The following is a 26,284-nucleotide window of genomic DNA, read 5'->3' as shown; positions in this document are numbered from 1 at the left end:
TACTTGGTGGAAGTGAGGTCATATATGGAAAATGAGCTCTAAGGAAGTCTAAAACCTGTAGCTTTGAGCTTTCCAGCCTCGAATGCTCAGTAAAGCACTTGACAAGGGGGTTGGAATGGAGTTGAGTGAGACATTCTCTATTATCTGCTGCACATACAATACTACTTTGTTCTTTCATACATTCCTCCTACTGTTTCTAGGCACAGTATTAGATGGTGGCAGTGGAGGGAAGTTGGGGAGCTGAGATGAAAACAATGGCCTGGTTTTTAATTATGATCTATGAACATCTTGAGATCAAACTTAGCAATCCACACAACTAAATTTGGAAACAAGTTTGAAATGGAGTTGTGGGAACACATCTTTTTTACACATACCGCAGGAAGTTGCTTTAAAAAAATCATCCCAAGTTAAATAATTTAAAATGTGTAGAAATCAAAAGGTTCACAAAAGCACCATTAGCATTCATCGGAGACGGTGTTCCAATTCTTCTTTTTGTTCTCCACGACCACCACCAATCCAGTGACGAGTATCCCACTCCCTACCAGTATCTTTTCAGGGAATTAAACACCTATTATGTGGCTTCGTTTTCTTTCAGAAATGAAAATGTACTGATTGAAAACCTTTTCATCAGACACTTAGTCTCTCATTCTCAATGAGTTCCTTTTTTATTAGCACTTAAACATGATCAAGTCTCTCATTTAAAGAAAAATGATCCTTCCTCTTAACCCCATGTTTCCCTCGAGCACCACCTTCCTCCTCTCTGCCCTTCACAGCCACAAGTCTGACGTGTGCTTGCTGTGATGGCTGTCTCCGCCTCCTCACCTCCCTCGCACTCTCAGCGCCGTTCCGTGACTCCTTCCCCACGCTTCTGCTCAAACCATCCTTGGAGAGCTCATCACACTTTCCCCAAAATCCAGTGGACAATTTTATGGCCTTATTTTTCTTGGTCTCTCAACAGATTCAAAAACAGTTGAACACTTCTTTCTTCTTTTTTATTTAATTTTATTTTATATTGGATTATTATTATAAATTTTATATTTATATTGGATTATTGGATTATTTATATTAGATTATATTGGATTATATTTTATATTGGATTATTATATTGGATTATATTGGATTATATTATTATATTGGATTTATATTGGATTATATTGATTTACAATGTTGTGTTAGTTTCAGATGTACAGCAAAGTGATTCAGTTATACATATACACATATCCATTCTTTTTCAGATTCTTTTCCTGTATGGGTTATTACAGAATACTGAGTAGAGTTCCCTGTCCTATACAGTAGGTCCTTGTTGATTATCTATTTTACATACAGTGGTATATATCTGTTAATCCCAAACTCCTGATTCATCCCTCCCCCACACCTTTCCCCTTTGGTAACCGTAAGTTTGTTTCCGAAGTCTGTGAGTCTGTTTCTGTTTTGTAAATAAGTTCATTTGTATCATTTTTTTACATTCCACAATACTTCTTTCTTTTTCAAATACTCCTTGGCTCTCAAGACCATATATTCTCCTGGTTTTCTTCCCACCTCTTTTGTAGTTTGTCTCCAGTACACTTACAGATGGAATAAAATGCTAAATGGGACTTGCCCTGGTGTCTCAAATTTAAGCTGAAACCCAAGGCTAGAAACAAACAACATGTACCTCCAAATTCAGAACAGAAGTATTGATATTATAACTTGCTAAGAGTGGACAGATCTTATCCTGTGCTCAGCTCAGCTAGAGAATCGCTAGAGGAAGAGGATTTTTTGGAAGAGAGTAGCTGGCCGAATTGGGAGTGCAGCAGCACTTTTTCTCTCCTTCCATAGAGGGGTAAGGGGCAGGCTACCTCATCTCAAGCCAAGTGAGAGAGGCAGTAAGTGAACTCTCAGAGAAATTTAGGCTGAGTGCTTTCCAGAAATGAACACTGGCCTCTTACTCCCCGCTGAAATGCAAAAACTTCTTGTTTTACTTCTAGGATCATACTAGAGCCAAGCCCAGTCTTATGGAGAGCCTGACATGGGCTTCAAAGAGTTTAAAAGTCTATGTGATAAAGACAGAAACTGCCCGGAAAGGCTCTGTCAGCGGAAGGGGCAGGGAGGATGGAGAGAGATAGTGGGGGCAGCCCACGTTACCGGGGTTTGGAATATTTCCTCAAGCCAACTGGACCAAATGGGGATGTGTCAGTCATTAGGGCTGTTTGAAAATTTTCCAATTCTTCTCTTTATCAGGGCATGTGGATGATACTTCCTCACTCTCCTTCAAGTTAGAGTTGGATAGATACCTAGCTTTAGCCCATGAAATGTGAGCAGAAGATATGTGTCACTTCTGGGTAGAAGCTTGAAGAGTCAGCACAGGGTTTGCCATGTTTTTTTCCACCTGACGTGGTGATCACAGAAGCGTGAGTCAAGAGGGGGACTCTATCTGCCTGGGTTCCTGCATGACTACAATAAATAGAGACCCCTGCTAACCCACAGTGGACACCTAGATGAGTGAGAGTAAATTTCTACTGATTTAGGGGCTGTTGTAGCATAACCTGGCCTATCTTGACTAATACAGGAAAGCGGCATAAACTTGCAAGAATCCAACTCAGGAAGGGGGCTGTGTGGGACTTGGTTACCCAGCAGAAAAAAAGATGGCAGTTGAGGGGAGTTGTGAGAGGTCATTTGGATAATGGATTTTCTGAGTTAAGGAAGAACACACTGTAGATATTCCCAGGTGTTTGGGGGAAGATGAGGGATAAGTGTCTTTAGAGAGCTTACAAAGTCCCCACGGGAGGAAGGCCATTTTAACATCTGTCATGGGAAAGGGCAGTTGACAGACAACTACAAAAGAAATACTTTTGTTATGTTTTCTTTTATCCCACCTTCCTACATTAACCTGGAAGGAACTAAGAGCCGGAGAGGGGATGGGGGAAGTATGGTGCAAAAAGAGTGAAAGAATAGACCACACCCTTTCTCTACTTCATGACTAGGAAACTGTCAGGCTGGAGCTAGAGGAAGAAAGCTTGGACTGTATGAAGCTTTTATCTTTTTTGGGGGGACAGGGGGAGCTAATTGAAGTGTAGTTGATTTACAATGTTGTGTTAGGTTCAGGTGTACAGCAAAGTGATTCAGAGAGATATACATTATTTTTTTCAGATTATTTTCCATTATAAGTTATTACAAGGTACTAAGTATAGTTCCCTGTGCTATACAGTAGGTGTTTTTGGTTATCTATTTTATATATAGTAGTGTGTATACATTAATCCCAAATTCCTAATTGGATGGAAGCTTTTTTTTTTTCTGGCCGCGCCTTGCGGCTTGGGAGATATTATTTCCCTGACCAGGGATCAAACCTGGGCCATGGCAGTGAAATCACCAAGTCCTGACCACTGGACCACCAGGCAGTTTCTCTGGATGGAAGCTTTTAGATGGGAGTTTTTATTTAAATTGGTCTGGACATTTTAGTATATGAAAATAGGACTATTTGAGTACAGAGAAGTTGAAAAAAATTAATGGAATATGCTCAAAATATTGTCCACGGTGAAATGGTTTGAAGACATTGATGGAAGAAGAATGAAGCTATTTTCTGAGTATATCCTACCAAGTTCAACCAATTCAATAAACAAGTTCTGATTCCTCAAAAAAAATCTTCAATGTGGATAATCTTCAGTGTTTTATCTTAGGCCCCCTTCTCACACACTACTTTCATATATTTACATGGCTGAAAATTTACATGGCTATGCTTTTTCCCAAACCTGTTTTTCAGGCACAGACCACTCTCCTGAGTTACAGAATTGATAGACACGATTTCTTGCTGGGCACTGGCACTCGAATAGATCTTGGGAATGCATACCAACTGGACTCATTAACATCCACCTTGTGCCCTCTTAAACCACTTCTCCTCAGTGATCCCTTTCTGATTTCAGTGCCCAAGGTGGAACTCTTAACTTTTGCCCCTTCAAATCGCCTAACATCCCATCAATCACCAAGTCCTTTCTGCTCTGCCTCCTTCTCCTCTGCTCAAACCTGTTCACTTCTCTCCATCGCCCCTGTAACTACATTTGTCTGAATCATCTTCCATCTCTCATAGGAAGAACTGCAGTGGTCTCCATCTGGACTCTCTGCTTCTAGTCTCACTGAATTCCAATCTATTATTTTCATTGCAACTACAGGTGATCCTTGTAAAATGAATTATTTGTCCAGCAAATACGTATTGCATGCCTATTGTGCACCAGGACCTTTTCTAAGTTCTGGGGATAGAAGCAGAGCACAAAACAGACAGAGTCCTTGTCCTCATGGAGTTTACTTTCTAATGGGAAGAAGGTAGTATTGAACACAATTACCTATAACAGTCTTCAACAAAGGATTTCGAAAGCTGTAATTAGGTAGTTAAGTACACTTGGAACTTTTCTGCATATTATGTGTGTGTTATATTAAGAGAAATACAACATATTAATTTAGTGGGTTTAGGAGAATTTGTTGGGCCAATAAGAAAAGATACAAGATAAATAGACTATAAATTGTTTACATTTTTGCAATCACATAATTGAGATAAACTCAAAGTAGGAATTTGACAGCATGGAGCAGGAGGTCCTGCTCAGGCTCAGTTGCATAGGAACAATTCCCAGTTACCTCTGTTACAGGCCTTGTATTCCCCTCACCCCTCCCATATTTTTTTTTTTTTTTTTTTTTTTTTTTGTCTTTTTGGCTGCATTGGGTCTTGGCCGCTGCACACAGGCTCCCTCCAGCTGCGGCAAGCGGGGGCCACTCTTCATTGCGGTGGCTTCTCTTGTTGCAGAGCACGGGCCCCAGGCACACGGGCTCAGTAGTTGCGGCACATGGGCTCAGTAGTTGTGGCTTGCGGGCTCCAGAGCGCAGGCTCAGTAGTTGTAGCTTAGTTGCTCCGCGGCATGTGGGATCCTCCCGGACCAGGGATCGAACCCGTGTCCCCTGCATTGGCAGGCAGACTCTCAACTACTGTGCCACCAGGGAAGCCCATCCCATATTAATTAATGGTAGCTTAGTGAGAAGAACCACATGCAAGTGAAATAACCTATAATTAGGGTGGCGTTATCTCCAGAATTTCTAGGGATTGAAGACCTGTTATATCTCCCACAGATTTGATCATATCTAGTGTAAACAGACTAGGTCTTTTCAAATCTACTGTTCTGCCTGGTAGCATCACTTCCTAGAAGGAACCTTGGATTAGAAGGCAGAAAAGCTTACTATCCTGATAGCTTTTTTTTTTCTCAAAACATAGCAGGTATTTATTAACATTCATTTCCCCATTAGTTTTTTTTTTTTCTCATCTTCCACCCTACTTTTTTTTTGTACATCTTTATTGGAGTATAATTGCTTTACAATGTTGTGTTAGTTTCTGCTTTATAACAAAGTGAATCAGATATATGTATACATATATATATATATATCCATATATATATATATATCCCCATATCCCCTCCCTCGTGAGCCTCCCTCCTACCCTCCCTATCGCACCCCTCTATGTGGTCACAAAGCACTGAGCTGATCTCCCTGTGCTATGCAGCAGCTTCCCACTAGCTATCTATTTTACATTTAGTAGTGTTTATATGTCAGTGTTACTCTCTCACTTCATCCCAGCCTCCCTTTCCCCGCCGTGTCCTCAAGTCTGTTCCCAACATCTGCATCTTTATTCCTGCCTTACCAATAGGTTCATCAGAACCATTTTTCTAGATTCCATATGTATGTGTTAGTATATAGTATTTGTTTTTCTCTTTCTGACTTACCTCACTCTGCATGACAGACTCTAGGTCCATCCACCTCACTACAAATAACTCAATTTCGTTCCTTTTTATGGCTAAATAATATTCCATTGTATATATGTGCCACATCTTCTTTATCCATTCGTCTGTCGATGGACATTTAGGTTGTTTCCATGTCCTGGCTATTGTAAATAGTGCTGCAATGAACATTGTGGTACATGTATCTTTTTGAATTATGGTTTTCTCAGGGTATATGCCCACTAGTGGGATTGCTGGGTCATATGGTAGTTCTATTTTTAGTTTTTTAAGGAATCTCCATACTGTTCTCCATAGTGGCTGTATCAATTTACATTCCCACCAACAGTGCAAGAGGGTTCCCTTTTCTCCATACCCTCTCTAGCATTTATTGTTTCTAGATTTTTTGATGATGGCCATTCTGACCAGTGTGAGGTGATACCTCATTGTAGTTTTGATTTGCATTTCTCTAATGATTAGTGTTGTTGAGCATCTTTTCATGTGTTTGTTGGCCTCCTGTATGTCTTCTTTGGAGAAATGTCTATTTAGGTCTTCTGCCCATTTTTGGATTGGGTTGTTTGTTTATTTTGATACTGAGCTGCACAAGCTGCTTGTATATTTTGGAGATTAATCCTTTGTCAGTTGCTTCATTTGCAAATATTTTCTCCCATTCTGAGGGTTGTCTTTTTGTCTTGTTTATGGTTTCCTTTGCAGTACAAAAGCTTTTAAGTTTCATTAGGTCCCATTTGTTTATTTTTGTTTTTATTTCCATTTCTCTAGGAGGTGGGTCAAAAAGGATCTTGCTGTGGTTTATGTCATAGAGTGTTCTGCCTATGTTTTCCTCTAAGAGTTTCACAGTGTCTGGCCTTACATTTAGGCCTTTAATCCATTTTGAGTTTATTTTTGTGTATGGTGTTAGTAAGCTTGGGTTGCAAATTGATATCTTGATGCCTCATTGCCTTCACAGCTGGCGACAACCCAAGAAGTGTCAAGCTTCCCCAAGGGGAGTAAGGAAGATATCATAATAGACTAGGTTTGCTACAGCAACCAGCAACCTCCAAATTTTAGTGGCTCAACGCATACAATAACAAATACACATATTTGTTATTCACACTGAGCCTGTTGTAAAGCAGACAAAGACATGCTCTGTTTTACATAGTCAATCAAGGCCCCAGGTGGTGGAGGTTCTACTATCTAGAATGTTGTTGGTCCCCTTGTTCACCCTTCATTAGCTTCTACTAGCTATACAGCCTACATTATTTAAAGGGGATCCAGGAAGCAAAGCCTTTCATATACTCAGGTAGGAAAGCAGTAGTGGATTTTGGTAAGCATTAGGGAGTCTTCTACCTAAGCCCACAGTCACTTTGTTCAGAAAGCCTTTTCTTACCAACATTCACCAGTTTCCAGGTAAGATGTTGCTTTGATATGTTTCCATAGTACTTTTACATCCTCTGACATTATCAGCAGTAGTCCCCCCTTATCCACAGTTTCACTTTCCACAGTTTAGGTCACCCATGGTCTGAAAATATTAAATGGAAGCTTCCAGAAATAAATAATCCATAAATTTTCAATTGTGTGCCATTCTGCATAGTATGGATGAGATCTCCAGCCATCCTGCTCCATCACATCTAGGATGTGCATCATGCCTTTGTCTAGCAGATGCTGCCTGTTAATCCTTCAGTAGCCATCTCAGGTATCAGATCAACTGTTTGCAGGACCTCAGCGATTATGTTCAAGTAACACTTATTTTACTTAATCTTGGCCCCAAAAGCACAAGAGTAGTACAGCCGGCTGTTTGGATGTACTAAAGAGTAGCCATAAAGTTCTTCCATTAAGCGGAAAGGTGAAAGTTCTCGACTTAATGAGGAAAGAAAAAAAGTGTTTGCTGAGGTTGCTAAGATCTGTGACAGGAGCAAATCTTCTCTCCATGAAATTGTGAAGTAGAAAAAGAAATTCATGCTAGTTTTGCTGTTGTACCTCACACAGCAAAAGTTGCAGCCACAGTGCCTGGTAAGAGCTTAGTTAAGATGGAAAAGGCATTAAATTTGTACAATAAGATGTTTTGAGAGAGAGAGAAAGACTATATTCACATAACTTTTACTACAGTGTATTGTTAAAATTGTTCTATTTTATTATTAGTTATTGTCATTAATCTCTTACTGTGCCTAACTTAGAAATTAAGCTTTATCATAGGTATGTATTTATAGGAAAAAACAGTATATAAAAGGTTTGGTTCTATCCACAGTTTCAACATCCACTGGGGGGTCTTGGAACGTACCCTCCATGGATAAGGGGGGCAACTGAACATATTATTTTACTTCTTGTCTAATTGTCATCTTAAAAAAATAATAATGAAATAAGATAAATTGTCGTCTTGCCTTCTTAGATCTTGTCCTCACCTACCCGCCTCCTAAAACGCACTTGCCCTTCTACTTCACCTGGCTAACTCATATTTATCTGGTAGGTCTTAGTGAAAACTACTTTCATTAGTCACAGGAAAAAGATATAATGTGAACCATAGTTCACATTAACCATAGTTTTTCACCTTACAAAATTTTTAAGTAAGGGAATTAGGGCTCCTCAGAAGGTATCTGATACCAGATCTCAGAGGAGGAAAGAGCAAGAAGAGTCAAATACATCTTGTTGACAAAAACTGAAGATTTTTTTTGTTAATACCTAAATAAATGTTAACAATAGTACAGACAGGAGAGATTAGTCACTGGGCAAAAGGTGATAAATTTGGCATAAAAAATGACCACAGTAATTGGAAGGTATTGAGTCTGTCAAAGGAGACATGAGTCCATGGTAATTTTCAAAAGGTAGAAGTGATTTTTAAAAATCTGCTAAAAGGATGGTTTGAGATTTTTAAAATATTTATTTATTGAACGAATGAATGAGTTGTATTTTGATTAAAATAGAAAATGGTCATTAACATGAAAATAAGCAGTTGCAACTTAGAGAATGTGTTTACTCGTTGTATTAAAAAAAACACAAGAGGGGACTTCCCTGGTGGCGCAGTGGTTAAGAATCCGCCTGCCAATGCAGGGGACAAGGGTTCGAGCCCTGGTCCGGGAAGATCCCACATGCCGCGGAGCAACAAAGCCTGTGTGCCACAACTACTGAGCCTGCGCTCTAGAGCCTACGAGCCACAACTACTGAGCCCATGTGCCACAACTACTGAAGCCCGCACGCCTAGAGCCTGTGCTCCACAACAAGAGAAGCCACTGCAATGAGAAGCCAGCGCACCACAACAAAGAGTAGCCCCCGCTCAATGCAACTAGAGAAAGCCCACGCACAGCAACGAAGACCCAATGCAGCCAATAAATAAATAAATAAATAAATAAATTTATAAAAAAAAAAAACAAAGAACCACAAGAATTTTTAACCTTTGTATCAGACTTATAAAAAAAATTGATTTAAGCTGTAGCAGAGGGATTTGTATATTCAAAGAAGAAATTCCTGGCTGTGCTCATTGTTAAACGCTAGAGTGAGGTTGTTGACTCTTTCTCAGGAAGCTTTTTCCTCTCTGGGTGTTTATGTACAATTCTGCCCGAAGGCAGGAGAATACAGCACAGCTGATTTCCTAAAACTCCTTCAGGCGTTCTGCTCTCTAAGGTGGTCATTATGAGGCAGATATAGATATGCTTGTGCTGTGTTAGACTCAATTCAGTGAAAACTTGGGTGAGCTTTGTGAATGGACATTCCATAAGTGAAATTTTACAGTTGCGTTAAGTATGCATTTGCATCAAAGATGTAGGTTCCTGTAATTATGAGCACCTGGGAAACTTCAACAGTATGTATGGAATTAGCACTAACCTACTTTACTGAGGTTTTCTTTGTCATGCCTTATCTTGGAATCTTTTTCTGTGAAAGAAATGAGTTCGCCAGCTGAAAAGTATATTAGGAAAAAGGTCTGTGCTCATGTGAAAACTATTCTAGAATCGTACAACTTCAAAGGTTGGGTTTCTCTTACTGGATGAAGAAAAGCAAAATGCTGCCCATAAATGGACAATTGAGTGCAAAAGCAGAAGGGGTAATGAAATATTACAACCAAAAAAGAAATGGAAGAGCTGGCAAGAGAACTGGAATACAGCAAAATGGAGGGATATAAAATTAGCTGAAAACAGAGGCAGTTGTAGAAAAACTCCTTTGAGTGGGTAGCTCAAATGCTAATGATTCTGATAAAAATCCAGGCTTTGACTAGAGAAAACTAGGTATTTAGATCCAGCAATATATTTGGGAAGGTATGGGGAGAACTAACTTGAAAACCGCACCTCAGTTGGCTCAGAGGGGAGGTGGAAATGTAGAATCTGTGAAGGAAAGTTTAATATGTTTTTTTTAAAGCTGTCTGCTAAATGAGACCAGATAATTTATGCATTGACGATGTGAAGCACTTGTTAGCTTGGCTTCAAAAGCAATAATTGTCCAAGGACTGTAATCCATTACTAATCAGTGATAAAGACTGTTGTCAGAACTGAGCTAATTAGATAGGGTCTTAAAAGTGTGTTTGAATGCCAAATTCCAGTATAGATTGACAAACATAGCATGGAAATGTGCCAGGGGCAGGGGACTAAAGGAATAAAACTGAAGTGAATTAAACAAGATGGCAGAAGAATAAAACAGAAGGATGAACATATATCAAAGTTTGTAGGGAGTTCTAAACATATCAAAATTGAACAATTTGTCTCAGTTTGGGTCCTCCAAGAAGCAAGACCCCAAAATAGAATGAGATGGGAAGGAAATGTATTGAGGGAAATGCTTGTGAAGGAGGAAGGGAGCAGGAGTACTTGGGGTGGGCTCCCTGTGGAAGGACAGAGGAAAGGAAGGAGGGTCTTGCAGAAGGAGCCCCAGACCGCAGCGCAGCACGGCGGATGGCAAGCGCCCTAGTCAAGGTTGCCCATCGGAGCAGTCATGTGCTGGGGAGAAAGGGCTCAGCTCTAGGAGTGCCGCTGTGCTCAGGCATTAGCTGGGAGCAGCCTGCGGGGAGCCTGGCTTGAGCGTGAATGCTGTGCCTGTTCACAAAATGCAGCAGCTAGAGATGGTCAGCCGACCACACTCCTTACAGCAGGTTGTTTGGAAGGGAGATCTGAATGGCGGACACGCACGGCTGCTCTGGCCCACCCCTCACGCCTCCCAGCTACACTTTTCCACATGTTTGGGGAAGAGCTCTTCCACGGCTCCTGTGAGCCTCTCTTCCTGCAAGGAAACTTTCAAGAGGGAGATTAGGGGGATAAACTATACCCCAAGATGCTGTAGCTGGTTTCAGCTGGAACTGGTGTTCACAGTCTCCCCACTCCCTCTGAATTCCCCTCACCCTCAACTCATCTCTGTTGTTCCTGGTGGCTTATCTGATGGTATGACCCAAACCTTCATTCCTGAGGGAACTGATTCTGTGGAAATCATACCTTCTCAGGCCAACATTGCTACACACATCCATTCACCGTTCTAATGGTCAAGAAATTTATCAACAGGCATCGAAATGGATCACCTTGTTGAAATGCAGCCTACTACCTCCGATTGTTCTGAGTCTGCTACCCTGGTGAAGATGGTGACTTCTCTTCTTGCCTGCTGGTTACTGGATACAAGGAGTCCAAATGCTCAGGCAGCAGCCATTGCCTGTAATTAAGTCAAACCATGGCTGTCCCCCTGGCAAGAGTATGCTCCTTTGGGGGAAGAGAACCTCACCCCCTCTGAGGTCAGAGTTGTAGGGATAGGAAGCAAAATGTCCTCTAGTGTCAGAGAGAGTAATGATAAGTGGACCACAACTGCCTCTACCCTTGGATTCCTGTGCCTGTATATTCTTTCATTTGGAGACCCAGTGGCACATAGGGGGTCTCTGATTTAATGTATATACTGTATCCTGAATGATGTCACCTACCCTTGCAGAGTATTGCCTTTGAGATTGTACTTCAGCTGTGCTTTAGTCAGCTGTTCCAACATTCTGTCAGGCTGGCTACTTAATGATGATGAGGGATCACTGGATTCCCTGGTCAAGGGCCCAGTCTTGCAGCTCCTTCACTGTGAAGTGGTTTCCCTGGCCAGATGCTATGCAGTGTGGAAATTCATGCCCATGAATCAAGCATTGTGTACGTTCTTGGATAGTGAGGCTCTTCAGGCAGAAAAGACAAACCCAGACCTAGAATAGGTATCGATTGCTGCAAGGATGAACTGCTGGCACTTCCTGAACAGATGAGCTCAGTGACACCAAGTGGCTGTTGGTCTCCCTGAGGACTAATGCCAGATCGGGACTCAGTGTTGTCCTCTGTTGCTGATAGGCTGGATATTCTGAAGCAGCAGTAGTTAGATTGACCTTAGTAAGTAGATATTCATGCTGTGTGGGCCCCTACATAGACACCATCTTTGATACCACAGCAATTTTATTCATGTGCCCATTGTGTCACTTCTGGGATGGCCAATGATGAAAGCTGGCTAACATTGACTAGTCAAGTAATTTTAACTAGTTGGTTCTTCAGTGCCTTTTCCAAGGTAGATGCTCTCTGCTGAGTATTGTAATACAAAAATCTTCACACTTCATGTCTATTCCCATATGTTTGTCCACATGTTTCCACTGCAGACCTCATCTCTCAAATTCCAGGAGTAGGAATGTTTGAGCTACAGGCTACACTTGCTGCTACACAGGCTACACTTTATGCTCCAGTTTCTCCTCAAAGCTGACAGCCTTCCATGTCACGAGGTCTACAGGCTGGAATATAATTAATACACTTCCAGTATTAGGTGTAGATCAGATTGCCTCCTGAACCCAAAGAAATCCACCAGGTGTTGTGCTTCCTTGTTTGCCCCAGGAGATATAAGGTGCAGCATTTGTCTTATACTTTAGAGGAGATGTCCTGGCTTGCCCCTGGTCAAGGAACTCAAAAACTTTTCTGAAGTGGCAGGTGCCTGAAGCTATATGAGTTTTTTATCTCCCACCTTCTGATGCTCACATACCTTACCAAGGCCTCCAGCACAAAACCCAACTTTTGCTTGTCCTGCCAGATCAGCATCATACCACTAATGCTTTGGATCAATGTGATGATATAGACTCTTTGAACGATGTTATGACAGTGTCCGGAGAGTTAACACAGCCCTGAAGCAAAACCATAAGTGAATCTTGTTGTCCATTCCATGTCAAAGTGAACTATTTCTGATCCTTTTTTACTGATTGGTATAGAAGAGAATGCAATCATCAGATCAATAGCTGCATATGACACAATTGAGGGCTTCACGATCAGCTTTACCATCAACAAGTCTGGCACAGCAACTGCAATGAAGCTACTACTTGGTTGAGATTACGGAAATCTGTAGTCATTCTCCAGGATCCATGTGGTTTCTGTAGGTGTCAGACTGGTGAATTAAATAGAGATAGGATATGGACTACCACCATGCAGCCTTTAAATCTTTAATGGTAATTGTATTAGGGTTCTCCAGAGTAACAGAACCAAGAGAATATCGATAGATGATGATAGATGATAGATAGATAGATAGATAGATAGATAGATAGATAGATAGATAGATAGATAGAGATAGACTTATTTTTAATAAATATATTTTAATAAATACATTTTTAAATTAATTTTTAAAAAAAAATTAAAGAGATTTCTTTGGCTCATGTGATTGTGGAGGCTTGGAAATCCAAAATCTGATGGAGGATCTCAGCAGGCTGAAGACTCAGGACCAAAACTAGACCAAGTTCTAGTCCAAAGGCAGTCAGCTGACAAACCAAGAAGAGCAGATGTTGCAGAGGAAGTCCAAAGGCAGTCTACCGGCATACTTCCCTCTTGCTCAGGGGAGATGAGCTTTTTGTTCTATCATCAGTTTTCAACTGATTGGATGAAGCCCATCCACATTATGGAGGGCAATCACCTCTACTTAAGTCTACTGATTTAAATCGAAATCTTATCCAAAAATACCCTGACAGAAATATCTAGAATAATGTTTGACCAAATATCCAGGCACCACAGCCCAGCCAACTTGACACATAAAGCTAACCATCTCAGTGGTACTAATCTCTGCCTCCGTTTCTGGAATGCAATATTATTTTTGATTCACTATCCTTGGCTTGGGAAAGTGGTATTTTCAGAGGCTTTCTTTTGGCTTTCCCCAATATAATGGTTCTCACCCGGCTAGCCAAGTTCCTAAGTGAGTCAAACTGCCATGAATGTGAACCTTAATTTTTCACCAAGATGGGTGAAATGATCCTCAACTGAGTTCACGGACCCAGTGGACCCACCGTAAGCTGGACTTCAGCCAGACTGCTTATGTTACTGGGTCCCAACTCTAACAGGGGATCCTGAGGACACTTTAGGTTTTCTGGTATCAATGTCAACTTTGAAAATATGTTCAAAGTCCTCAATATATGTGGTTTTCCTTTTTCAAGGGTGTAGTCATCCACGTATATGGCTGTAGGTCCCTTTAGGGCGGGACTGGGGAAATCCTTATAGTTAATACTTGTCATGGTCTTGCAGGCTTCTTCCTGCTTGAAACACAACCATCTCTCAGTCACTGCGTTCTGGGTCTGAAAATTGTCTCAGGTCCAGAAACTGAGTAATGAATCATGAATTTTTATTGGGGCAACTACCCTTATCCTGTTTTTCTGTTCTTGCCTGTTTCTGATTATAGATGTTAAATGGCACTCTCATTGCTTGCCCTTCTGTTTTGCCCTTAGGGATGCCAGATTCTGTTAGCCATTTCTGTACCTTCCTGTTGGTCAGGCCCCCTTAACCACCAGCTTTTCCAGTCTTGCTGGTAGTTATAATAATGGTTGCCCCCTGGCTTCTTTTGGCTTGGTGATGTGGTTTCTGTTATTTTGGAGTGCGATCATCCCTGTTGCTATTAACAAGCTCAAATTTGTGGCAGCTTCATCCCTGGCCTGTATGGAGAGCCACCACTGCACTTTTAATGATGCTGGTGTCTCTCTCACCAGTGCATTCCTGATGGCCTTGGAGAACAATGTGTTCTCTGGGCTCTGCTGTGGAAACATAATCTTCTGATGGGGCCTCTGGTCTCACGCTATGAATCCATTATGATTCACCCCTTCCCACAGCCTTTTTATTCCTTCCTCTACTATCTGCCATGGCAACTCAGGCATTTCCACGTCAGCATGGCCACCACCTTTTCTGGGCTTCTAAGAGCCAGACTTCCTTACAGTGAGTTTGTCCCATCCCATGGGCAGAGGAGGTTCCTTGTAATGGTGTCAAATCCCATTTTCAAGAAAATGTTCCAAGTCAAACAGGTGCTCTGTCTCTCACACTGTGCCTGTTACTATGTCATTACTTCTCAGTTTCTCATTAACGCTCCGTAGGCATCAGTAGAACTTTGGAATAACCAGCCAACACCACTACACTTGTAGGCATTATTCTCCCCATATCTTTCAAATGCCTACATCTTCAAACTAGCAAAGCTGTTCCCCTATCCCAGGACACACTCCCAGGTCATCACCAGTGACATCTTCAGCAATTGTGGAGCAGCCTTTTGCCAAGGACTACCCATTCCCCACATTGCACCCAGGATGAGGTCCTACTTGCAGGCCAAGTATGAGTAAACAGTCCTCAAACCTAATTTTATTGCCTGCTTTCTTGGGCCATGTTTTACTGACTGTGTCAGGTTTCCTGCATAGCAGACACCAAGCCAAAATTAGATGTGCAAAAGATGTATTGGGGCAACATCTGCGAGGCACAAAGGGGAGGGGAACACGAGTAGGCAGGGAGAGACTGTAAACCACAAAGCAGGTCAGACACTTGTGAAAGGAGAGAGGGAAGGAGAGAAGATTGGGTAGGAAGAGCCCCAGGCTGCCACTGTACAGCTCTGAGAAAGTCTTGGCCAGGTGATTGGGGCATCCGGGGCAAAGACTACCCACTAGAGGAATCTGTAGGAAGCAGGAATGGCCTGGCTACAGTACCCCACTGCATTTAGTCATTGGCTGGGAGCCTTCTGGGGAGGAAAATGGCCTCAGTGTGAATGCTGCAGACCTGGAGGTGCAGTGGCTAGCGGGAAGCTGTCAGCCAACTAGAGTTCACACACTAATTGAAGGGAGAGCTGAGTGGCACACCTCCACAATCAAGTCTAAGTGGCAGGAGCAGGAAGAAAAGAAGCCAAGGCCAGGAGGCCGCATGGAAAATAGAATGGGAGACTACCAAGGAGCTTTGTGGATAAGCATGGGCATGTGCAAAGTTACCTTTGTTTACATGTATATGGGTCTGGTGGGCTGGTTAATGTTACCACAGGCATGAATGAGTCCATGCAAGTATACAGGCTGCCATGGGAAATGAGCATTGACAAGGAAGGAGACAAAAAAACCTATGAAAAGCAGACATAAAAATTAAGAAGGTGTAGCTTTATGGGACCATTTAATATAGGAGGAAATCATCCTATAATCTTCAGTATGCCTAGAGGGCAATCACTCTATTATTCAAATCATCACGAAAAGGATAATTCATGTTGAATACCATCTGTTTTATGAAGTAAATACGTATTCCTTTAATACGTACACATGCACTTTAATAAGATTTTCAACAAAATGAATTTTTAAATGTCACTTACTTAAATGGTAAGTTCCTCCATTCTACACAAAAACTTAATAATAATTTTAAAAGATTTCTTTCCCTGCCAGATAGCTGGGTTATACTTTATATATATTATCTTTCAAATATTCATGCTGCCTGTTTCATGGCTTTTTCTATAATTTTATAGCAACCATTTTTTAAAATTACATTTTTGACAGAAAGTATACTACTTCCTTAGGCTTCCATAATTCAGCAAGCAGAGTGCCAAAAGAATCTTAACTTCAATGGCAAAGAATACAATTCTTTTTGTATTATTTAATACAATTCAAGGTTCAAGAGAAATGTTTGTAGTTTACATACTAACAACTTTCAAATTATCTTTCATAATTTTGAAATAAAAATAAATCTAGGGCTTCCCTGGTGGCGCAGTGGTTGAGAATCTGCCTGCCAATGCAGGGGACACGGGCTCAAGCCCTGGTCTGGGAAGATCCCACATGCCGCGGAGCAACTAGGCCCGTGAGCCACAACTACTGAGCCTGCGCGTCTGGAGCCTGTGCTCCACAACAAGAGAGGCCGCGATAGTGAGAGGCCCGCGCAACGCGATGAAGAGTGGCCCCCAATTGCCGCAAATAGAGAAAGCCCTCGCACAGAAACGAAGGCCCAACACAGTCAAAAATAAATAAATAAAAATTCTAAGTCTCTGCAAATTTTCCTAAGGACAAAGAGAAAATGAAGAAACACATATTCAAGGGAATCTACTAAAAAACTCATTAAGAACAGAAAGTCTATGACATTTAAACCAATACTCACCTCCTATGAACAAATATATGCCAATAAATTAGATCACTTAGATTAATGGAAAAATTCTTAAAAAAAATAAATAAATCTAAATTATAGTAAGAGTTTATAAATATTTTAAAGATGTGTTTAGACATAACAAAAGGAAAGTTTATAAATGATATTTTGTGGCTATATTAAAACTAAGAAAAGTAATTTGTATTAAGTAACATCATTTAGCTGTAGGTACTCATAGGCACTGGTTTTATTCTTTAATTTATTTTTTAAAATTTATTATTTTTTAATAAATTTATTTACTTATTTATTTTTGGCTGCATTGGGTCTTCGTTGCTGCGTGCAGGCTTTCTCTAGTTGCAGCGAGCAAGGTCTACTCTTCGTTGCGGTGCGCTGGCTTCTCATTGCAGTGACTTCTCTTGTTGTGGAGCATGGGCTCTCAGTGCACGGGCTCAGTAGTTGTGGCTCGTGGGCTCTAGAGCGCAGGCTCAGTAGTTGTGGCACACGGGCTTAGCTGCTCCGCAGCACGTGGAATCTTCCTGGACCAGGGCTCGAACCCGTGTCCCCTGCATTGGCAGGTGGATTTTTAACCACTGCGCCACCAGGGAAGTCTTGCCACTGTGTTTTATGGCATAAAGTTAGATATGAGGCTATTACTTGCAGTTAAATTTGGAGTAGAAGCATTAATTTCTCTGTTATCATCAGCACTACCATCATCTGATCCATTTTACTCATCGTTATTACCATTATTACATATTTATATATGAGTAATAGTATTTGTAATACTACCACTATTATTACTGTCTCAACACTTTCTTGTTCCTCTCGGTGGCTACTCTAAATCTGAATGCAGTAAGAAAAGCACAGAATTTGGAGACAGATCTGGGGTGAGTTCTAAATTTGCCTAATATCAGCTGTATGACTTAAATTCACTGTCAGTTGCCTATTGTATGACACAGGGACAATAATACCCACTCCAAACAGTGGCTGTGAGAATTAAATATATGTAAATCACCTGTGTGGACTATAAATTTTAACCTTAAAATCTTCTCACGATCAGAGGATGATCTCCTTTCTGCTTCATGGAGAAAATTACAGGGTATAAAGTTTATCTCACCAATGCTTTTTCATAGATTTGTGTCTTGTCCCTACTGCTTTCTTGAAGTTGCTCTCATTCAGAGACACCAGGAGCTTCCCAAATGTGAAATCCAGTTCCCTCCTTTCAGTCTTCATTCTATTTGTCCTCTCTGCTGCATTGACAGGTTGACCATTCTCCTTTTTGAAACATTTTGATTTGTTCGCTTCCCTGGAGCCTCTCTAGAGTTCATTTTCAATCTGTTTTGTTTCTTCTTTCTGATTTGGGGTTTCTTCTACAGCTGGTGTGTCATGGAATGCAAGGTCAGTAGCAGAAAGCAGTGAGTTGTGAGCAGGTTCAGCTTGTGATCCAAGAAGGAAGTCAAAAAACAACCAAGATCAATACTGTGAAGACAAGGAGCCAAGGAGGGGGTGTGGTAGACGCTATAAGGGAGAGCTGGTGCTAGAGAATGATTCAGGAGCTAAAGAATGGCCTAAGGTAACTGGAGATAGGAATATAGGGAGCTATACCTAATGTAATCCAACTATTTTTGCCTGATACCTTTTTCATTTTTACCTGGCTCTCTTTTCTTGGCCTGGGCACGTAAGTAATATGAGCAGAGTCTAACAGGACTACCAAGTACCTTCCACTTTTTTTCCTTCTGGCCTTTGAATGTTGTTCCCTGAGGTCCTATTTCTTGGACTTCTCTTTCAGTCTGCACACTCAGCCTGAGTGATCTCAACCAGCCTCAGTTTTAAACTACCTAGTTCTCTTACAAGTTTTAGTCTGTCGACTGGCTTTTTTATCTATATGTCTAAGTCGGGCTTTACTTCCTAAACGGTTCCCTCTTTCAGCTGCAGTATCACCCCCATCTAATTTCTCATATTAGAAAGCATGCTATTCTTAACTTCTTTCTCTTTGCCAACATCCAATGAGACACCAAGATTTTAAAAAATAATTAATAATTATTTATTATTATTATGGCTGCCTTTTTATCTAGCCCTTGAGTTAAGCACTCTACTAAGCCCTTTATATATATTACCTCATCTAATCCTCGTGATGGCCTTTAAGAATAGCTTTATGGGGGGCTGTTATTATCTCTGTTTTAGAGATGAAGGGTCTGAGGCTTGGCATATTTGAATTATTCTCTCATGCTTTAAATAGCTCACTCTAGTTACACAGAATTGAATCCAGGTATTTTAACTCCAGATCCTGCTCTCTCCATCACTGGATCCTGCTTCTACTTTGCTCCACTGTGTTTCTCTCAGAAAAGTCTTATAAATCCAGCCCCTCCTCCAGCTACAATTACACCAGTTTACATACCTGGGCTCCAAAGCAGATGGATTTGCATTGGAATCCTGGGGTCCCTGCCTACTGTGTGACTTTGGACAGGTTACCCTCTCTGCCTTTCATTCCTCATTGATTAATAGGTATGTACTACCTATATCACAAGTTGATTATAGGTTTTAAAATTAAAAAATACAAAGAAAAAAAGAATAAAAGCTTAGGTAACCCATGTAAAGCTCTATACGCTTAATACACATAGGTTACTTAGGTAACCTGTGGAAAGCTTAATCCACGTGTTATTGTTATTATTATTCTCCAATATAAGCCCTCAAATGTTTTCACTTTGTCTCAAAAGATTTCCAGTGGGTCTGCCCGACATAAGACGTGCTAAATTCATTCTCTCCATTATTGTCAGAATTATTTTTTAAAAAGCTAAGTCTGATCATGTAATTTCCCTGCTTAAGAGCCTCTGATACTCCTCTTCTACATGGGATTGCCTTTTATGCCATACTAAAGCAGTGACCTGAAATCAGATTTAAAAATAGACAGAAATAACCACCAATAATTTTGAAAATAAAGGCAAAAGTGAGCACATAGCTCCTGTTTTAAGAACAAGGTAATTATGTAGCTCATGATAATTACCTGTGGGTATTGGTAAATACGTTGCAGCTTGATAATTGTATTCCACTGCAGGTTCAGATTAGAATGTTCCTTAAATTTACCACAGAAGGCGCTATTTAAAGAGTCAGGCTAAAACCTGGAATGAGAGGAACTCTTTGGAATTATAGCAGCATTTCCAAATCTTTGCAATTTCCATCTGCTTCTTTTATGTGGCAATAATAATCAATTCAGTTAAATAATTTAAAATCAACAGATTCTATTATTTCCCTGAATTCCTGGAAAACAATTGAGTCAAAGTAATGAGGAAAGATAGTTGATTTGAAACCTGGAGCAGTGTTTATCAAAATATCAATTAGGACTCATTAGTGGCACATGAAATCAATTTAGTGTCACCCACCCCCCACCCCAGCAATTTTTTAAAAAATGGAATAGAATACAATTTTAAAAAAATACTACAGTATGCTGCATCATGGACGGGTATATTGTTCTGTGAAATCTCTGTTTCAGTTTTATGTATGTATGTTTACTGGCTTGTAATATAAAATATATTTCCCACTATGGCATATATTTCCCACTGGTTTGGGTCAAAAAAGTTTTAAAGCCACCACCCTACAGGACACAGCAATATCGTTCAAGGAGTGGGATCAATTCCAAGTAGCCGCTTAACAAAATTGGTTTAATAACATGATAACATTGAAATCATATCCCACTTGGGACAAAAAAAAAAAGTTACATAATTATAATCCCAAGAGCATCATCAACACCTGATTCATTCACCAGACTTGGCTTCAAATAACTTTTAAGTAGTTCAAAAAATCAAACCCATCTCTAAGAGGTGAACATTCATTACCACAGAAACTATGCGGAAGAATTTGCCATAACTTCTGAAGTCAATACCAAAAAAAAAAAGCAATTTGAGAAATATTTTCAGCAAAAGCAAAATCACTAAAATTAGACCCAGATCACTGTTTTCCAGGGCTGCTCCTGATGTTTGTTTGCATATTTATCACATTTAATTATAATTCTTGTATAATTTTTCCCAACAAGACTGAGCCCCTATCATACAGAAACTTTATTTTATTATTGCTGTATTCTTAGTGCCTTTATATGTATTGTCCAGCACACAAGAGACATTTAAAAACGTTTGTCAAGAAAACGGTACTCATTTAGATAAATATATGTTCTCAGACTTAATGACTGAGTCAAGGTCAGAGCATATGCTAAGCCTATTCATGCTTCTTGCCCACTTTAAAGAATATACTTCTAAAGTCTCTCAGCTCTACAGAACAGCCCTTGATTGGAGCTTACAACTCATAACTTTTAATCAAAGGAATAAAATGTAGGAATTCCCTGGCCATCCAGTGGTTAGGACTCTGCACTCTCACTGCCAAGGGACTGGGTTCAACAATCCCTGGTGGGGGAACTAAGGTCCCACAAGGAACAAAATTTAAAACCAAAATAAGACATTACTTTGGGACTTCCCTGGTGGCGCAGTGGTTGAGAATCCACCTCCCAATGCAGGGGATACGGGTTCAATCCCTGCTCTAGGAAGATCCCACACGCCGTGGAGCAACTAAGCCCATGAGCCACAACTACTGAGCCTGCGTGCCACGACTAGAACCTAGAGCCCTTGAGCCTAGAGCCTGTGCTCCTCAACAAGAGAAGCCACCGCAATGAGAAGTCTGTGCACAGCAACAGAGACCCAACGCAGCCAAAAAAAAAAAAAAAAAAATTTTTTTAAAGATATTATTTTGATATCAAATTATCATGGATGCAAGCAGGGAAACAAGCAATGTTTGTGATGGGGAAAACTGAGGAAGGTAGTTTGGAAATACACATCAAAAATCTTCATATATACTTTTTCTTGTGAAGACATTTTGCTTCTAGTTCTTTACTCTATGGAAGAATTACAAATACGCAAATATGGACACAAGGATATTAATCTCAGTGTGGTGTACAATAAAGATGTCTAATACTAGGCAATTAGTTATGTAAATTACAGTAATTATTACAATAGAATATTATGCAGCCATGAAAAATAATGATGTTCAATTATCTTGGCATAGAAAGAGGCTCTGAAAATATGCTGTAAAAAGCAAGTAATAAAGCTGTGCACTGTAGAATATCATTTACATTTTTCTATGAGATGAAACTCATATGACATAATTAACCATTTTACACTGAACTATTCAGTGTCTACTTAGTACTTTCACAATATTGGGCAACTGCCACCTCTGTCCAATTCCAAAACATTTTCATCACCCCAAAACGAAACCTGTATCCATTAAGCAGTTGCTTCCCATCTCCCCCCTCCCCCAATCCCTGGTAACTACCAGCCTATGTTCTGTCTCTATGGATTTACTTATTTGGGAATATTTCATGTAAATGGAATCATGTAACACGTGACCTTCTGTGTCTGATTTCTTTCATTTAGCATAATGTTTTGGAGATTTATCCACCTTGTATCAGTACTTGATTTTTTTTTTATATAGCTGAACAATATTCCATTGTATGCGTATACTATAGTTTATTCATTGGTAGACGGACTTTTCAGGTGGTTTCTACCCTTTGGCTATTGACAATAGTGCTCCTATGAACATGGGTGCAGTGCAGAATCATTTTAATCGTACAAGTATCTGTTGGCAGAGAATAAATGCAGGAATATCAGCAGTCATTATTTTGTGATGGAGATGACAGATGAGTCTTTTTACGTTATGAAGAGCGTTGGGCTTTAGAATTAAGCAACCTGCCTCTATTTCTTCACTTGTAAAGTGAAGAAAATAAAAACTACCTAATTGAATTACTGTGAAGAGTAAATGGAACATTTGTAAAGTACTTAGAAGTACATGGGGGCACAAGGTAGGTACTGAATACATAGTATGTTTTTTAAAAATCTTTTTTGTTTTTACTTTTTGGTGACATTTACTGAAAATATTTTCCCCCAAAGGAATAACATGTTAAACAGGCTTTTTTTTTTTTTTTTTTTTTGGAGAGTGTATTTGCATGCTACACACTTAAGATGCATGTTCCTCTTTACTCATAGTCATTTGGGCTGGTGCCAGTCAAAGGCTGCCCAATTGTTTGATCTGATAACATCACTGTGACTTAACTCTACAGTGTAACTCTCCCTCCAAGTTTCAATTAAAATAATGTTCCAAGTAGCGTTTTCGCCAACCCTCTGCCACAGTTCCTCTTCCATATTAGTCTTTGTTTCGGCACCCCTTTATATGCTGCATATGCAAACATCAAGGTTTTACATTTTAGGAAACGTACAGAAGAAACGGAGGGACGGGTCAAGGGCACAGGCTTTCTCGTAGGCACAGCTAGGAAAATACTTTGCGATCAGGTTTTTTCAAATATATAAAATTGCCTCCAGAATTCTTGCCTTTTTGTACTCCCTAGAAAACCTCAAATTTTATTTTTCATGGCAAACTCAAACTTCTCTGCCAGACGAGCACATCTTGAGCAGAGAAGAAGGGTCACCAATCGGAGCGGGCAGGGGCCTCCCCGGGTTTGGGGAGGCTGAATTCGCGTCTGCAGCCCCGGAGCCGCCCCAGCGCGGGAGTTTCGAGGGGAGCTCGGGGACAGCTGCGGTGTCACGTGGGGAGGCCGCGCGGGGACCGACGCCTGGGGCCCGAGTGCCCCCGGGGAAGCCGGTGCCAAAGGGCCGCATCCCCAGAGCCCAAACCTGGGCTTTCGCTAGGGCCTTGCAGGGAGGGGAGCTCGCCCGCCCGCCCGCGCCGGCACAGGTGTCCGGGTGGCGGCGCCGAGGCCCCCGCGGGCGGGGCGGGCTCGCCGGTGCGCGGGGCCCGGGGGCCCGAGGGGGAGGTTCCCGCGAGGTGGTTCTGGGCTCCTCCTCGGCGCTCAGGTTTCCTCTTCCCGCCCGCCGGCTGCTGGCTGCGGCGCCGCCTCCCTCCCCCTCCCCCTCCCCCCACCCGCTCCGCGGCCTCGGCCCGCCTCGCCCCCGCCCGGGCCTCCTCCGGCTCTCTCTCTCTCCCTTCCCCTCGAGCCTCCGAGGAGCCCGCAGCCGCGGGGCGCCCGGGAAGATGGCGGCGGCGGCGGCGGGAGCCGGCGGCGAGGGGGGCGCGGGCCTGGGCGGCGTGGCGGGGCCCGAGCCGGGGTCGGGGCCGCGCGGGCCGGACCCCTCCGCCGAGGCGCGCAAAGACGCCCGGGGCCCGGCGCCCGCCGCGCTGCACCCGGAGGAGGTCGCCGCGCGGCTGCAGCGGATGCGCCGGGAGCTGAGCAACCGCAGGAAGATCCTGGTGAAAAACCTGCCCCAGGACAGCAACTGCCAGGTGTGGGGACGGGCTGCGAGGCGACGCGTCCCGGGGGGCTACGGGGCAGGAGCTTTAGAGAGAAGCTGCCCACGCCCCCCCCACCCCACCCCGGTGTCCAGGCTGGTGCCCGGCGCCTGGGGGCGGTCCGGGGGAGGGGGTCGTGCAGAGTTACGAGAACGGTCCTTGGCTTTTGCAGAGCCCCCCGGGTTTGTGAGTCCGCGGTCACCCCGCGAAGGAGGCACATTAGGAAACTGAGGCTCGGAGAGGCGAATGGGCTTGTCCAAGGTCACGGGAATCTGGAGCGCTGTCTCTAAGTCCGGCTGGTTCCTTCCTTCCCCTGATGGCCCAGGGTGGTGTACTGCGGGAAGGGGTCGGGGAAGTAAGTGAAGGAGAGCGGAGGTGAGCTGCGGAGCACAGCTTGGGGGTGGGGAACAGGTCTTCGGGAGCACCCTGAGACTGGCGCAGGGTCCCGCCGGGGTCCTCGCGACTTGGGTGTGCCCTGGGGGGCGGGGTCATGGGAGAGCTGGGAGTGAGTTTTGCTGTTGCAGGAGCACTTGACCAAGTTTGTATGAAACAACGCTGTCCCCTCAGTTTGCTAAGACCCTGGAATAGAGAGGTTATCGCTGCGGTTTGGGGAGCCTTGCAGCCGTCTTCTCCCTGCCGAGTACTGGAGGATTTGTTCCTCAGTGACTCCGAGGAGGCTTAAAGATAGGCTACTCTGTGTCTTTGATCCAGATTAACTCTTGCTTTAAGCTCTGCATCTATTTGACTTTTTTTTTTTTTTTCTCCTCGATTACCAAAGTTACGTGCTCATTGTAGGAAAGCTAGAAAACACAAAGAAGCGCAAAGGGAGGAATAGAAATCACCTGTAGTTTTGATACTTAACCATTGTTAACGTGGAGTATTATCTTTTCCTGTGCGTATGTATTTTACCAAAAAAAAAAAAAAAATCGAATTTCTTTGACTATTAAGGGTTTCTTGTCTAGATGTTCACGTATCTTTCACATTTAATTGGAATTTCTATATTTTGTGGGGATGGGGAGGGTGGTCTGTCCTGGTGGTTGCAGATTTGGGGCACTTCGTGTAGTTCCTCCTGTAGTGGGATGCATGGAATTGCAGGGGAGCTGCCTGTTGATAACTGCAGCGGTTCTTCCATTAGATCCGTTAAATATTGAGACCAATGCCTCATTACTATGTAATTAGACCTTACATAGTCACTCACAATAAATGTGAGCATGTAACCTTATAACCCTTATGCATGAAGGGCCATTTTGTTTCAAAAGCAATGTAAAAAAGTCTCTGTCAGTGTTTGTACATCTCATCCCTCTTTCAACTCTTTCCATGGTTGTCCACTTCCCCTCAGGCAGGTGATGTTTTGTAATGCTATAAGGACACCTGCAATGGACTGATTCATAGAAGCAACTTTCCCGTGCCCACGCAAGTATAGGACAGCAAGTGAGCACAGAAAGAGGGAGGCTTGGAAAAGGCAGATGGAATTTAAAAAAAAATTGAAGAAATAGCAACTATGTGTGTAGATCATCTGGAAGAGAGGTGGAGAAGTGTCCTAATTTCCTTTGTAGAATGTCAACTATTTTTGTTATCACATTTCTTTGCATTAATTTTCAAAATATTTGGACGAAAAATTTTAGATAGTTCTGTCTGTTCTTCCTTTGGTGTTGGTATCTTTCTCATCTCCCTTCTCAAGAGACTTGAAAAAATATATTAAAGAGTCTAATAAAAGGAACAGTTAATTACCTGTTGTTAGTGATGGAGAGAGGTTTTATGAGAATTACACTGATTTGTATTTTTGAGATTTCTTTCTCCGTTATGAATTTATGTTTCGCCTAAATTTTAGGATTTTTCTGTAAGGTAGCAAGCATAAACTATCAAATAAAATTGGTTTAAGATCTGTATGTCTAGATGAGTCTTTTACTGCCAAGTAGAGTATCTTAAATTTTTATGCCATGCTTTTTGAGAGCTGCAGAGTTTCATCTATAAGCA

General features: G+C 41.9%; 1 protein-coding gene across 6 annotated transcripts in view; it reads left to right on the top strand.

Moving 5' to 3' along the window:
* The window catches only part of RAVER2 (ribonucleoprotein, PTB binding 2), a 144,593-nt gene that overhangs the window by 8,501 nt on the left and 109,808 nt on the right, over positions 1-26,284 (top strand). The window contains exon 1 of one of the 6 annotated variants that reach the window (XM_082357259.1): positions 23,881-24,301. The exons of 1 other annotated variant lie outside the window; for it this stretch is intronic. In XM_082357259.1, coding sequence (XP_082213385.1) covers positions 24,053-24,301 — 249 coding nt within the window. In that variant the 5' untranslated portion in view covers positions 23,881-24,052. Of the gene's footprint in view, positions 1-23,880; positions 24,302-26,284 lie in introns of those variants that run through there. 4 more of the 6 variants (XM_082357256.1, XM_082357258.1, XM_082357255.1 and 1 more) reach the window with 4 other exon arrangements.

The sequence above is a fragment of the Balaenoptera borealis genome, assembly GCF_965194805.1.
Source record: "Balaenoptera borealis genome assembly, chromosome: 1".
Classification (NCBI taxonomy): Eukaryota; Metazoa; Chordata; class Mammalia; order Artiodactyla; family Balaenopteridae; genus Balaenoptera; species Balaenoptera borealis.
This window is presented reverse-complemented; position numbering and strand designations above follow the sequence as displayed.